The 15,586-nt window shown below is 46.9% G+C and overlaps 3 protein-coding genes across 3 annotated transcripts; all 3 read right to left on the bottom strand.

The window, feature by feature from the left end:
- Positions 1–1,149: 1,149 nt before the first annotated feature.
- Positions 1,150–4,357, bottom strand: FOMMEDRAFT_156540 (uncharacterized protein; the record flags this gene model as incomplete). The annotated part of the gene is made up of 8 exons (XM_007266815.1): positions 1,150–1,473; positions 1,527–2,215; positions 2,269–2,465; positions 2,522–3,409; positions 3,472–3,757; positions 3,831–3,857; positions 3,917–4,115; positions 4,175–4,357. 8 exons carry the CDS (start codon positions 4,355–4,357, stop codon positions 1,150–1,152), a joined length of 2,793 nt encoding a protein of 930 aa, XP_007266877.1.
- A 2,411-nt stretch (positions 4,358–6,768) lies between these two features.
- On the bottom strand, positions 6,769–8,970 carry FOMMEDRAFT_85572 (uncharacterized protein; the record flags this gene model as incomplete). Its single annotated transcript, XM_007266814.1, has 8 exons — positions 6,769–6,989; positions 7,086–7,565; positions 7,634–7,660; positions 7,719–7,881; positions 8,008–8,055; positions 8,127–8,417; positions 8,592–8,805; positions 8,876–8,970. The coding sequence occupies 8 exons, from the start codon at positions 8,968–8,970 to the stop codon at positions 6,769–6,771; spliced, it is 1,539 nt and encodes a 512-aa protein (XP_007266876.1).
- An 892-nt stretch (positions 8,971–9,862) lies between these two features.
- Positions 9,863–15,478, bottom strand: FOMMEDRAFT_20326 (ATP-NAD kinase). Its single transcript, XM_007266813.1, has 8 exons — positions 15,057–15,478; positions 14,587–14,998; positions 12,530–14,524; positions 11,955–12,352; positions 11,428–11,893; positions 11,300–11,376; positions 11,055–11,244; positions 9,863–10,978 (listed from the first exon to the last, which is right to left on the bottom strand). The coding sequence occupies exons 3-8, from the start codon at positions 12,804–12,806 to the stop codon at positions 10,083–10,085; spliced, it is 2,304 nt and encodes a 767-aa protein (XP_007266875.1). The 5' UTR covers positions 12,807–14,524; positions 14,587–14,998; positions 15,057–15,478; the 3' UTR covers positions 9,863–10,082.
- Between the last annotated feature and the right edge of the window lie 108 nt (positions 15,479–15,586).

Below are 15,586 nucleotides of genomic sequence, written 5' to 3'. Positions count from 1 at the left end.
TGGTCCGATCCCAACCTCTACCTACTCGTATTCGCATCACAGCAGACACGGACACTCTCACTCACTCTCTGCACAAATCTTGATGCAGGCTGCACTATGTATGTGTTTCGGTTTATTTTCCTTAATTATTGTAGATAATGATGTATCGTACAAATATTTTAATATAATTGATTTTTGTTATTTTAATAATGAATGGATGTAAGGGGAAATTATTATTATTAAGAAATAATAACTATGTATAGTCTCTGTAAAACATTACAAACATGTATTACCCTTTCAAAACTTGGTAATCCTTACAATACATTTCAAAAAAGGGAGGTCCGATATTATGCATTTTATATGTTTAAAAGGGGTATTACCCTTATGTACTTTTATTACATTCATAAACCTTACAGTACCTTATACAAAGTTATACTACTTTATCAGAAATCGAGGTCCGATAATATGTAAATTACTTTTTTACTTTTTTCACTTTTTTCACTTTTTTCACACCATTATAATGTAATATAACCTTTTAGACTTTTTCCCGATGCGTTGACAGAATCCGGTGCACAAGTAGATGCCTAGTACACTTCACATTTCGTCTGGCCTTTACATTATAATACTTCGTAAATGTGTACCGTAATCATAATCAAAAGGAGGTCTGTAATTCTTTGGATACTTGAGGGATTTTCGATGGCGGGAAGAAGGATCATAGACGGACGGGAGAGGGGTCGAGAGACAGACAGAGGGATGAAGGGGAGGGAGGTACAATGTAGATTTATATAAACATACCTCTACAAAGGTAAGAGTAAAAGTATTTGTGAGCATCTAACTCACCATAATGAACAATAAATCGGAATACAATATGTTTGTTGTTCGAGGTAATGGACAATTCTTGCCATGGTTACCTCCGGGCATGATTGCATTAAGCATACTCAAGATGTTCTTCTGAAACAATCAGCAAATAGAAAGATAAATTGTCTTTGACCGAGATAAAACAAATTCTTTGGAGACTCTGAAAACCTGTGTTGCATTCAAAATATACAATATATTCTACTCGGCGGGTGGACAAGACAGATTGTATATAGAAAAATGTTAAAGCAACTGTATGGATTCACAACATATTTCAATAACTATGCAATCCATTATATTCTCGACCAAGACAGATTATGTATGCTGCCTCTTGGCCGGGACAACTGCACTACCATCTCCTGTGTACTTTCTGACATTAAGAAGCGAAAGGCTCACACTCTCCAGCAAACGTGTTGCATGTGTTACTTCTGAGCAGTATTCCATGTTAAAGGTTGTATAATAAGTCGATCCTCGACGTTGAGCTTCAAAAGGTGTAGCGGGGAATGATGCAATGACCCGCAATACCGGCAATCTGTCTTGGAACCACTTATCATTTGGAAGAGGGGTTATTGGGTTTAGACAGTTGAAAAGATCCAAAACAGTGCCCCTGGCCTTGTCAGTTTTTCTGGCACCCAAACTCTGCAATTTTAAGAATTCAGCTGTGCAGTGTTATCCAACGTCCAGTCTCATACCTTTCGTCTGTACAGCTGTGCAAGATCAAGGGTCGAAACTGCACTCTCCCACGCCTCCTTATCTAACGTTCCCTTGCTGACCCATTTACACTTCACTTCGATTGCCAGGATCGACCCAGAGTCAAGGCAGACAAATAAAACAATGTCTGGGCCCATATACTTGTCGGGGAAACAGATTACCGATGATGGGTTCCGGAACCATTCCAACGTCACATCGACTGTCTCACATCTCTTGCCGATGGATGTTGTAGAGCTGAGATATTGTGGTAGATGAAAGCGATTGGACATTACCACTCCATTGTCCATAGTGAGAGCAACTAGTTCGGCACATTGTTGCGCCCAGTCTGGGACATGTTCCCCGAAGGAAAACAATTCGCACAGTTTCCTCTCCCCGTCAAATGCACACGCGAGGGAATATGCGACAAATTCCTCGAAATGTTCGCCTCGACCTTCGTGTGACTGGAGGCCACTCAAAGCCTCACATTCTAGTGAAAAGGAGGATTTGCTGAATTCCTGCGCTGCTCCAAGCAGAACTAGCGGTTCATCAATATATCCTTTTTCGGGGTCGTTGACAAGTCGGGCAAACCCTAGTTCTATCAGGTCGTCTTTCTCATTCTCAAATGGAAGCCTGGTTCGAAGCACGAGCCATTTATACAATGCTCTACTAACATTGCAAAGCACATCAACCCCTGATAAGAACAGGTAAGGTCTGAATTGAAGAGCACAGATAATAGAAACATACTCGATGTGATTTTTGTGAAATCCAGTGGTATGATAGCGCCAAAGCCTTCCCTAATTTCTGGCTCTGCATTTATGAACTGCTCAGCATCGGCAGGAGTAAACTTGCATAAGGACTTGACGAAGGCATTCAGCGTTCTGTGAGGCGATTGAAACGATGCTCTCAAAAGTTGAGTCAACAATGCTGCAGTAAAGCGATGTCTGAAGGAGAGTTGAATAAGGGCTGAATAAACACTATATATGCATACAATATGCACCTTCCGCGTGCAAAATTCCATGCTCTCTGGAGAAATTCCTTCCCAGAATCACTGTCAAGAAAGCCAGGAGGTGTGTACCGGCGAATATATTTCTCTTGTCGAACCTTGTCATCAAACGCGCCAGTCGTGGTGAATGGCAAGAAAGTAGCCGGCTTCCCAACCGCCGAAGTTACAGTTTCGTTGATCATATTAAGTGACAGGCCAGTGCTTGACACGATGATCGGAAAAGATGTAGCAGCAAGCCACGATTTAATGATCGGACTCAGGACAGCATGTGGCTTCTCTGGGAATTGGTACGACCTAAAACATCCGGTCAATTGTTCTGCCGCCACTTGCGCCTCGTCGAGTACCAAGAAGATGCCACTATCCAGCTTGAACTCCGATATTGCTCTGAATAAGCGATTCTGGATCTCTAGCGAATCCATCATGATAAAGTTGTTGCTGGCATCATCAAGGATCTTTGCCAAATCCTTGAATACGTCACATCCTAAAATTCCAGAGGAATTCAATTGCAATGACAACCAGTACAGCTTGGCCTCGTTGATGTCTTTATTTCCGCCCGGCCAAAGGGTACGGAATGTTGTCAAAAAGTGCTCAAAGACAATAACACGAGCTGTGAGGATCTGATACACTAAACGTGCAACAATGCTATGGTTGCGGCGGTATGCAGGTTCCAGCTCTGGGGAGTTGGTGCTGTGTACATCCTTGGGTTTCTCGGTAAAATTTGTATGGTTGGGAATCCGCATGAATATTGCATCGTACACATCCTGGGAACCGAGCCGGAGGTTGGCGAAGTCAGCAGCAGTTGTGAAATAAAAGCCCCATTTCATGGCCAGGAGTTCAATCAATAGCCGAGTCTTCCCACTTCCAGACGTGTTAGTTAGTATTCTGGGCCGGGTACGACAACGTGAGTAAGTAATGAGCAATGGGATCAAATGGAGGGGGCATACTTTGACGATCCATCTGCCAATTCCGACAGAATTTCCGCGTCAACCACACCATCCCCTAGACAATGGAGGAGTAGTGCGGGGCGACCTAACACTTGAGGAATTCCGAGGTTCTCAATGAATTGCGCGTAGTGGGGTTGTGTATCCTCCGAGGCTTGCCAGACATCCTTCCATGGTAGACCTTTGAGATGTTCGCAAAGCCTTCTGTCCAATCTTTTAAAGAATTCTTCAACAATCCTGTTCATTTCATTGTCATCTTTGTGGGGCCTTGCGGGATGTTGCTTGTTGCCTGAACCGATAAATTAGTCAAACTTGCAAGGAACCTGCTTAATCTAGTGGATGGGCAGAGAACATAAGCGTACTACCGAAAACAGTATCATCCAAACTTTCTAAAACTAGGGAGCGGTCAGTTGGATATAGTAAACGGGGTCGAGAACAGAACACATACTGGATTTAGTCACAACAATAACATCTATCATCTTCTTGTCCTCTGGCACAGGGCCGTCGGGAAAATATTCATTCAGACGGTCTGTAAGCCCCATATCCATATCCTCCTCCTCCTCCTCCTCATCGCGCGCGTGTTTGCAAAGCCAATCCATAGTACGTCCATAACATGACTTGCGTGGGACCACATTCAAAATTCCACACTGAAGAAAGAACGACAATTATCTGCACAGTGGCAGACTAGAAGATGGCTGGAAAAGACCTTATAAAAAGTTAGCTGTTCGCCCTCTACGTGATGTTTGAAATTTGGATGTTTACGAATTGCCGCATCTAGGGCATCGACGTCCGCATTCTTCGGAACACGAATAGGACAGGGTTTGGAATCCTTACTGCGTGGCAGGTAGACGATATAACGATGATGGTGATCACCACTTGCTGTAGACATGGTGGATGATCATGAGACAACAAGTGACCCTCTCGCTTGCCTGCCATCTTCAATGGTACCCTCACCGCCACCACTGCCACTCCTCACCTCAAACAGACAATAAATACTGTCACGTAAGCATGGGTTACCGCTGAGCAACTCATCAACTCAGAATACGACAACAAGTAAGTGTGCGTTGCAATCTTAATCAATCATTTAAATGACCACATCCTACTGCCTTAGATTGGATGATGTTAGCCGCGGCGACGGCAAAAAGTGATGCGACTCGGGATATCAGTAACTCAGTCAGACATGCCTCGATTTATGACCCCATTAAGACTCTTGCTGAGTCAGGAACCAGTGGAGGTATAGCAAAGTATGCCCTAACTCCACAACGTTTTTTTTTTAGTTTAGAAAGCAAATCTCGGACTCAGTCTTGTCCAGGGTGCCATGTTGTCATTGCTTACTCTCAAGTACGTATTTACATTTCTGCCTCTTTCCATTATTTAATTCACATTTATTGAAATGACTTAGTACAACAACAAAGTCACTGAGTGTATCATTCATTGACTAATTCTTGAATGGATCGTCTGGCTTGAGCAAATCAAAATATGGACTATCACCGGATATTTGTACTCAGTGTATGTAGCCATTTGTCGCCATTGAACCATCTGGATTCTGGATTCAGGTAATTCTTCCCATGGTACATACTTGCAGTAGGTAGGACTGAGAGGAACTAACGAAAAAGTTATCCACATCATGATGTCCTTGAGCTGTACATATATATATTGATTAACTCATGACTTCTTCTGATGTTTAATTTATCGAAATTAAAGTCCTCTTTTCAGATATCAAGTTACTTTGCATGTATGCACTCATGTTTGCATATGGATGCGCCCTTTGTTCTGTCAATGACTTGAAGTTACTATTCAGAGCAGCCTTTTGTCCTCTCTATAGCGCCGTTCACTCCAAAACAGCATCTCAATGGCCAAGTTTGCTTCTGTTCAGATGCACATCAAAACTTTTTTTTTGAGAACAGCACTTGCATGTTAATTTATCTTCAGTATCAGTACATGATATGCTTGGAAGCACTTCACTACTAACTCTGCCGTACGGGAACCTCTAGGATATATACAGTGATCTGCTTTTGAAGAAAGGAACATAGTTTTGTTCCACCCCTCAGTGACCCCTGTACCAGTGTTCTGAACTTCTGTCTCTGTCTCATTACTTTCAATGTGCTGACACAAACAATGTCTTCATTCCGTACACGTACAAAACCCACAGTAAGATTTGTGTCCGAGTTCTGTTCTCGGTTAATTAACAGTGCTTATTTCTTTTCCCCTTGAAGGAGAATATAAGCATTCCCGCGGCCGTGTAACAAAACAGAGTGTGATTGCTAGAGTCGGGCCGGGTAGACCATGTCAAACCTGTAGAGAGAAGAAACTTAGAGTATGTTGCATATACTCGAGACAGTTGTGCATTCCGTGACAATCTTATTTTGTAGTGCGATAAAAACGAACAACCAAACAGCGTATGCTCAAATTGTACAAAGAAAAGGATACAGTGCAAAGCTTGATGGAGGAAATATACTGTAGTAAGTACTATCAGTCAGAGGATAAACTCATGATTCAAGTATTGAAAGTGTCCTGTCTTGTCATTTCACATTAGATTGACAAAGGAATGGTTTTGTAACTTTTTGCAAATGTGTCAGATTCTTGTATACAAGCATGTATGACCAAAATAAGTGGAAAGCAACAGGGCAGTGTATATTGTATTTAAAAGATGAACAAATTCACACTCAATATGTGTAAGCAATCAAGCCTAACCTAAAGCCTGACAATAACACAAGCTAAGGGACATGTCAATACAGTGGACATAATTTTACTCTGTAGTAATAGTAATCACATTCTTGAACTCATAACAGTATGGACTTATGCCAACATCTTTGTCGGCTATGTAGTTGAAATAATAATCAGACAAAAAACCCATCAAACTTCATCTACTGATTTACACCTTCATCCTTGTCTTGCGTTTACATTACAATACTTTGTAAATGAGTACTGTAATACATAATTGAAACAAGAAATAAAACACGTTCGTTTGAGTCTACCGTTTCGATTCAATTCGTTGGATACGGGAGTAATAGGGTTGCATCATGTTGTCATCGAGGTCTTACCCTCAGCTAGGTGTGAGAGAGAGCTGGTGGTGGTGGTGGTGGTGGTTGAGAAGGAGGAAGGGGAGAGTGATTGAGTTGTTGAGGGGAGGGAGAGGGCTGAAGGGGGAAACAAAGGCGTGGAGGGGGAGAAGGAGAGGCCAATGTAGATTCAGATGAGCATACCACTGCAAAAAAATTATTAAAGGCATTCGTGAGCACCAAATTCTCCATAACAGGACGGGAAATCGAAACACATTATGAATGAAACCAAAACAACTCACGCAATACCCGCAGTCTGCAACGTCGATATGAATCCACACAACATCGCTGAAACCGCAATCCTCGAGATCACTTTACCACGGGACGGTGCGAGAGAAGTGAGTACACCAATTTGGATGCCGAGTGAGCTGAAGTTGGCGAATCCACAGAGTGCGTATGAGGCTATGGTGAAGGCACGATGTGAAAGCGGATTGTCGCTTCCCATTATCGACTGGAGAGCTGTTCATGTGCGACAAATAAGAATAAAACAAGGGAGAGGAAGGAGAGTTCAGGCCACTGTATGTCGTAACGGGGCAAAGGTTAGATGATACGCACTCAGGTATGCGGAGAACTCGTTCGCAACCAGTTTCGTCGCAAGTAACTGCGAAACCCGCAAAATTTCCGAACGTGGTACACCAAGGAAAAACGTAATCGGGTAGAACAAATACCCGACAATGAGCTGTAACGTCAACTCATGAATCCCAAATCCCTTTCCGATCCAGGTAAGTAACCCGTTAATCGCAGCTACAAGAGACAAAATCGTCAAAACATTGGTTAGAATTGATCCGGCTACGACGAGACCGAAGGTCGCGCCCTTGGAGAAAGCGTGTAGGGCATTTGCAGGTGGGTTCACTTCTTTTCCGCGGTCGACGACGACTTGTCCTCGCGTGACTGGTTCTTCGAGTTCCGGTAAACGTATCTTGCTAATTGCAATGGACGCCGGGATGGACATGACAGACGACGTGACCAGATTCTGAGCAGGCACACCAAGTGAAATGTATGCCGACATCACGGACCCGGCAATTGTTGAGAAACCTACGCCACCGTGTGAGCAAGATTTTGGAAAGGAAAGTTTAGATACGTTAAGAGAGATTGCTGCATACCGGAAGTCATTGTGAGGTGGAGTTCACCTAAATCGATAAGGAATTAGATAAGAAAAAAATAATATGATTATGAACTCTTAATTACTTTCAGTCATCAGGTCGACGTAAGGCCTGACCAGACATGCACTCTCTCCTTGTCCGATCCAGGGAGAAGCAGCCGCTACGACGGCTTCCGCACCGCTAACATTCATCAGCTTGAAGAACAGCCAAGCAAATTTCTTGATAATCCATTGCCTTGTGATCAGAATCTTAAGTTAGAATCCGGAGATTGAGAGTGGTTTTTTAAATGTTATCCTGACATTACACCCAGCTATCAAAATACTTCCGTCAGTAAATGGAATTCGTTATCAGCCAATATTGCTCCGATAACTCACATAGTACATCATTTGCACGAATGCAATAAAGAAAATGATCTCCGCAAGCTATACAAGGTGGAGGGTCAAATGTCCGAAACTCGTCCGGCGAAGAGAAATATTGAGAAACGATTGCGTACTGTATTGACGAAGAACCAGTGGTCATTTGTAACCACGTCCTGAGAGAAGAAGAATGCGGCGCCCGCAAGGCCCTGAGTGAGGAAGTCGCTCGCAAGCATTGCAATCCAGTGGAAAATTGAGAAGCCAGCATCGCTCTTGAGCACAAACAGCGCAATTGCTTGCTGAAGGAAGAGGCCAACGATCACAGTAGGCCATGGGATCTCTTTCTTGTTTATCGATGACAGGTAGAATCCACATTGGAAGATGAACAACCCGAGTACTGAGATCGCCCTATCGCCATAGTTTGTTCCCTACGCATTTTCCAAAGCACAAGGCACAAGACAGAAAGGCACATGCCGCGCATATAGTCGGTGTTCAGGGCCAACACCAGCGGTGAATAAGGAATACAAAGGTGTATGCATGTCAAGAAGTCGCGGTTAGACAGGACCATACGGTTTATCAAGAGGTCACGCGACGAAACGTACCGGTTCCAGTTTGAATCCGAACGCGGAGCCAAAGACGATCGCGAGCAAGCAGGCCCAGCCTATGCTGAGCCGCACTTTACGCGGAAGTCGATACCATGGATTTTGAACGAGGGGTGTCCAAACGGCGCTGACGGGATGTGTAATGACACGGTTCGGGATGAAACGGAAGGCGATAATGAAGATGAAGGCCCATGCGAAGAAGGTCTGTACAATCCTGCAAAGCGCGCACTCAGTCAATTACAGCCGGGGACTTCGAGAAACGAACGGGCATAAGAGACACTTACCAGCGATGCCTCGTCGCAGGAAGAATGGTAGCGGATATCCACCATCCAAGGATGACTGCAGCTGTTAACCCGAGTATGAAAGGCCTGAGCTTCATGTAGAGTTCATGTTGTCGTTGGCGGTCATGTTCGAGCTCTTCTTCGTCCTTGGCGACCTCTCTTTGGAGTATTTGCTGCTCCTTGTCGATAGCAGTTGGGTCTTCGCCCTTGTGGAGACTATCCGAGCCGGCATCTGAACGCGATACGGTACGGTGCGTCACGTCCGAGATAAGCTCTCCCTGCGGGATAGAAGGATGCGGTGCAGGATACATGATGCACTCTGAATGGGTGTGCAAGTAAGGCGGCTAGAACCAACACCAGCAAAGAGATTTGAGTGCCCGCGGAGGGCTTAAGGAGCTTGCGCTCTGAGAGAGAATGCGTCAGACTCCATCCTAACTGCGATGAAATCGGGTAGGGTTATAAAAAGACTGGGAGAAAATGAAAAAATGAGCGTTATCTGGCGCACATGAGGAGTATGCGGAGACCCTGCAGACCACGCGCCTGGTCTGATCCTTTTGATCGGCAGCATCGGTCGTTCAACTGGCCGATCGACCGCTTGGACCCTGCCAATACCATCCTCGTCCATTGATAACAGACTAAATGCGCATCGGCTATCTACTCCCGTATCTTTCCCCCTTCATCCTCCGGTGCAAAACTTGAATACACACTCGCATGTTTGTCACCATACCCAAGCTTAAAGCCTTTTCTTCTGCAGCCATACTCCGCAGCACATACACGGTATGTCCTGCGCTCAAGGGAAGTTCTGCCTCAATCAAGAAGCTACCAATCATGTTAACCTTCTTGTCTTGCTCGATAAATGCTTCCGTAAGGCACATCCGTGCCCCCCGTCCTATCCCACCGCGTTCTTAATCCAGAGCAGCGCAAAGTCTAAATACAGATTGCTTGTTAATACTAGTACATGTACATGAGCTAACATCATCTAAACATTTGTGTTCCGTGTGTCTTTATCTACGTTTTAATGTGTGAATAATAAGCAAAGCAACGCTGAGAAATGAACGGAATGCAAAAGGATTGCACTAGTCTAGATTACAACGCAAACCAAGAATTAAAGAACGTGGAAAGCAATGCCACGAACGACGTGCTTGAAAGCAAGAAAGTCGTACGACCCATGTAGTAAAGAAAATGGAAGACGAGCAGGCAGCGATGAAGCTTAGACATCACTGTCACTCGTGTTACTGTCGCTCTCATCCTGACCCCACACAGCGAATGCTCGCCCGACGGAACTAGGCTCGCGTGACCGGCTTCGGTGCACTCGGTGCGGTTGGTCATCATCCCTGGCACGAAGTTCCCAATTTGACATTGTCGGCGTTTTCGCACTCTCGGCCTCCAGATCGCGGTCTCGCGGTATGCGTGACCGTCCACTGCTCAACAACTGTGGTGAGTGAATATGGTCTCGATCGCCTTTCTCTCCCGACGTCCCCGAGGAGGCTGATTCAGTGATTTCATCACCGAACGAGACATGTCGAGGTGAGACGCGCGGGGGGTGTGGGTGTGCGCCTGCGAAACGGTCTGGAGTTTGGATCCCAGAGCGGATGGTATCACTCCGTTCGCGCAACCACGTCGAACCAATAGTGTCAGAGCCCTCTTCATGTCCCGTCAATGCAAGTGCCGCAGCGCGTGCCTGCGCCGCCTCTTCCTTCGCCCGTTCCTCCTCCCGAGCCTTTGCCATTGCGACAAGATCAGTACTCGACTCTGACTTGCTCGCCTCCGGTGCACTAGAGTCGTCAATATCGAACTTCTCTTCCTCTTCCTCGCCATCGTCAGAAACTTCATCTTCCTCATCATCCTCAGCGTTTCGATCTTCCTCAGGGACATCCGAGATAACCGGTTTCGCAACTGCCGCGGTGATCTGTTCGTTATAGCGCTTATGCTTCTGTGATTTCGGCTTGGCAGGTCCCTCCTCAACCACCACAAACGATTTCTGTCGCTCACGCTCGTTCCATTTGAGCGTTCGCTGAATCGCTTGGAACCAATCGGTCGACTGCTTATCTGCACAAACCGTTGGGAATGGGTATTTCGATGCTGTCACCTTGATATGGTCACCCTCTGTATCAATCAAAACGTGGAAGTAAACACGATAAGGATTTTGCCATCAGCGAGATGCAGGACTGCTAAGACGTACGTTTGAGTTCCACGCGGCCCCGCCCGTCAAATGACGCCCATGCAGTGCTCCGCGAGTTAAATGGGACGCATATACGCAGTTCCATGCTGTCAGGCAGGAGCATTGGGCGGAATGATAATGTGTGCGGACAGATGGGCGTGATCAAGAGCGCAGGGATCTCAGGGTGAACAAGTGATCCGCCTGCTGAGAGCTGTATGGTGGATAGGTAAATGACGTGCCAAGACTTGAATGATGGAACCACATACCGAATAAGCTGTGGACCCGGTAGGTGTGGACACAGTTAATCCATCCGCTTGAACAGTTGTCATATGATGCTCATCACCTGCATGGAAGTTAGCGAAAGTGAACAAAGAGTTCAAAGAGAAATATTTACCGAAGAGCTCAAGTAAAGACATGTACGGACTGGGACCACGGTCAACGACAAGGTCGTTGAGCACCTCAAAGCTCTCTACAGGACGAGTCGTGAAGCACATAATCTCTTTATCCTTCCCACACTTCTTTCCCTCCTTCGAGGATGCAGCTTCGCTCCAACCGCCTTCCAGTGCCTCCCAGCCGCCCTTCTCCAGGTTGCGCATCATGATTTCACCAGTATCAGCTTTCTTCACTGCTCGCCTACCCTTGCCAGGTTCAGGTGCCACAGCACGGTAGACTGTGCAAGTGAAACGCATACGTAGATTGACTCGGATGCCATTGTCGATCGCACTGTCCATGACTGCTCGGTGGTCCGCGAAGTCGAAGTTCGTAAGGAAACCGAGAGAGCCCAGTGCAAAGGGCAAGACGGGTGGCACGATGCGCTGAAAGAGCCATGAAGTAAAAAGGACAGTCCCGTCACCGCCAAGCTGGTTTGTCGCGAACAATCAATGCCAAGTCGAAAACAAAAAGAAAGAACAGAAAACATACAGTGACGACGAAATCAAAGAGATGCGGGCTCCGGCTGCATATGTCGCTCGTCCAATAGCGTAGCTGGCCTCCTTGGTTCATCGAAGCCTCCGAGCCAGACCCATTTCCGTTTCCGTTTCCATCGCCATTAGCCATTGCAGCAAGAGCATGGCTGCTTGATGATCGTCGGCGGGGAAAGGGTACAAATAATTCGGGGTGTTCGCGTTCGATACCTGCCGCATCGAAGCGCTTTGAGTAACGTAGCTGGTTGTCCACATATACAACGAGACCACGACCATCATTCCGTGGCTTTTGCATAAGATACAGCGCAATCTCGCGGGTAAGTTTAATCAGTCGGTTGTCTCGCGCCTTCGTAATGATGAGTACGTTCTGAATGTTGGAGCGGATCCTTGCTCGACCTGTGAAATAATGCATGTCAGTCATCGTGTAGTATGAAGTGGAGGAGAGACAAGGTAGTAAAATAAGTCCGAGAGTAGCCGTTGCACCGCTGGTGTTAATTAGGATTGGGGTTGGGGCATTCAATTGCGCGGAGGTTGTCGAAACACAGAGCATATAGGCAGTAAACACCAACTTACCCAGCTGCTTGCTCATCTCACGGACGCCTACGGCGGTCTCCGCGAGCTGCCGTGTAAGACTCGCACCTTCTTCCTCATCGTCAAAGTCACTATCAGGCGAGCTTCCAGGGGAGTGTGGTGGTTGCGGCAACGGCATTGCAGGATGCATGGCCTGGACGAAGGGGCGATGCAGGTGCGGATGCTTGTTCTGATTCATCTCCAAGTTGGGTTGACTGTGGTTAGGGTACAGAGCAGGCTTCTCCGCGTGGGGCGCGAGCGACGAGGGGACACCCATCATGTTAGTGTGTTTTCCTTTGAGCCAGTCGCCCAATGATGCGCCCTTGTCAAGGAACGAGTGCACGAAACAGGGCGACTTGGCGGCGAGCGACAGTTGCTTTTGAGGATGGGAATGAGGGTAATGTTGTGCGACTCCGGCCACTGGGGACTGACGCTGGGTGATTGTAGATGAGCCCGTGGTCGAGCTGCTGCTCGTGAGACTTGTGGTGCTGGTTGCAGTGTTTAAATTTAAATTTGTCTGCATCTGGGAGTACTGTTCAGGAGCTGACGTCGTCGTCCTTGCCGGGGAAACTGTTTGCTGAGAAAGCGAGGATTGTTTTGACGCATGAGAGTCCGATTCGACGAAGCGAGTCGGACTAGTAACGGGCTGCGTGTCATCTGCGTTAGTATAGAGTTTGCCTCCATCAGCGTCGCTGCGTCGAGCGTCTGGCGAGCCCGACTCTAACTGTACATCGGACATCCAGTGTTGCTTGTCGTGCTGTGCGAGAAGGAGGCTGCTAGGTCGACTACCGCGTCGGGATAGAGATGGCTTGGCCTCAGACACAGGCGCGTCTCCATTCGAGGTCACGCCGACAAGCCGAGACTCAGCGTGAGCGGATGATGTTGGATTGAATGGATTCATTGGCGTCGACGGCGGTGTCGAATACACGTCGTTGTCATTGTCGTCTGCGAGGAGATGGGAAGAGGAGGACATGGAGCGAATGACACCCAGCATGCCGCCGCACGGGTCTCTATACTTGGCGAACCAACACGCTAACGTCGAAGGTCGTTGGGTTTGGTAAGGGGATACGTTCCGGCAGTAACAGCAGCAGTTCTCTTAGTCTTGACCATGCATAAACCAACATCTGCTTTTTATCTACCCTATGTTCAATCACCTGGACGACGGCAGCCGACGCATGTCTAATGATTTTCATAGTTTTTCTAATAATCCGCACATCGTGCGCTGGCCGCCAATCGCCGTCTCCCCGGCGAAGGTTTCTGACCTCCATCTCCATCTTCCCGTTCGTGCCTCGGAAACAACTCGCCGGCATGTCCTTTCTTAGCGGCGGGCGGCACGCTGTTGTCAAGGCTACTCAGCAATCTCGAACGTAAGTGCCTGTTGGGATCTATCACGGCGAATCACAGCTTGGAGGCTTTGCGGGCAATGGGAACAACTTCGTCTAATAGGAATCTGATCGCCCTCAGCCTACGCGAGCCGTGGTGGAATCCTCCAGCCACAACTGCAGTTTTTAGCACAAAGGCACATCCGTGTGCACATCACATATCTGTTTATCAAGACGGGGGCGTAAGCGGGTACACGGCAACGACGAACGTGCCCCTTTGTCATTCTCTGAAGGGAAGCTACACTTTCGCAGTTTCAGAACTGCCATCTCATTTGTGCCAAAGACGGTGCCATCAAAGTTAGACGTCCAATCTGGATCCGTGATGTTCCCACGAGCCAAGGAAACAAACGGGAAGACAAAGCAACTTCAGACATCAAGGCTAATGATCTCGTCGACCGTCTCTATGCAATTACTGGATAAGGTGTAACAGCAGAAACATCCACCAGGAACAGTCCTTTGACTGGTCTCGCTTCCCGACCCAATCTCATGACCTTATAGTGTCTAAGATCAATTACGTGTATATGTTGCGGACTTTCTGTTGCTCAGAGACCGTAAGCAGCGACTGAAGATGGTTGTACGGGAGTACGAAACGCGCTGGATATAGAAGCTTTCGGTGGTGAGTTCTTCTGATAGTAAAGGTGTACTCCTGATAACTAAGCCGATACTGGACGGGAACAGCAGGATCATTCCGTCCGCCCTCTGCCTAACGTTGATAATACTTTCAGAAGACAGGGATGAGTGCTAGTGTTTTCGTACTGCGCAACCAGATGTCCGGCGAGATACGGGACTCATGGAACTGTAGTGGCCTGTTCAGTTGTCCTAGTGCACGCGCAATCATTGGTCTAGAAACCTTCCCAACCCGAGCGGATGCCAAGCAAGAATTCCTGTGATGCCGTAGTCGGATTTGTTTCTCCCGTTTACGCCGTACAGACCGTTACCAGTCTGAATACCTCATACTACAGACAAACTCCGCAAGTCACCTGCACCGACACACCCTCGTGTCAACTGAAATCGCGTTCTGGCTGGGGCTCACACGGGAACTGTATCAGGAGTGCGTTCCGTCTGTCAGAGTAAAAACAATGCCATGGATGTAAGTTTGTCCCGCTGTCAGCAAAGCCTGACTCTCACGCTATCTTTTCACCAATTAGCGCGGGTGAAGGAAGATCCCGGTTGCAAGTCGCTTCGAAGTCCTTGGCACCGAGATATACTGTCCAGCGATTTCTTCTAACAGATTGCAATTTACTGAGAGTGTATTTGAGGACGACAAATAAATTTCTCAAAGTATCCTATACATAGGTTACCTGGCAGGAATCGAGAACACTGCTCGCTTTGCAGATAACATCGACTACATGTGTTGTTGTAGCTTCGACTCTCAAGAACCCTTCCGATTCGCTGCTATTGACATCTCAGTAACCTTGATGACTTGGACAGAAACCAGGTGAAGCACTCCGAGACGGATCATCAAGTCAGGAAACGTGGGGAGTGAGTCGCGATTGAACACATCAGGAAGCCGTTGGCGAGGCAAAGTTCTCTGAATATTATCCGGTGCTGGAAAGGTTTTGCTTGGCAAAGTAGACGTGTGTATTTTGCACGTCACAAATCGCAGTTCCCGTTATTAATGGAAATTTTTTACAGCGTTGCGAAGCAGAATTTTCAGAAATAGCTCAGTTATTTAAGG

This window comes from Fomitiporia mediterranea (genome assembly GCF_000271605.1).
Source record: "Fomitiporia mediterranea MF3/22 unplaced genomic scaffold FOMMEscaffold_6, whole genome shotgun sequence".
Taxonomy (NCBI): domain Eukaryota; kingdom Fungi; phylum Basidiomycota; class Agaricomycetes; order Hymenochaetales; family Hymenochaetaceae; genus Fomitiporia; species Fomitiporia mediterranea.
This window is presented reverse-complemented; position numbering and strand designations above follow the sequence as displayed.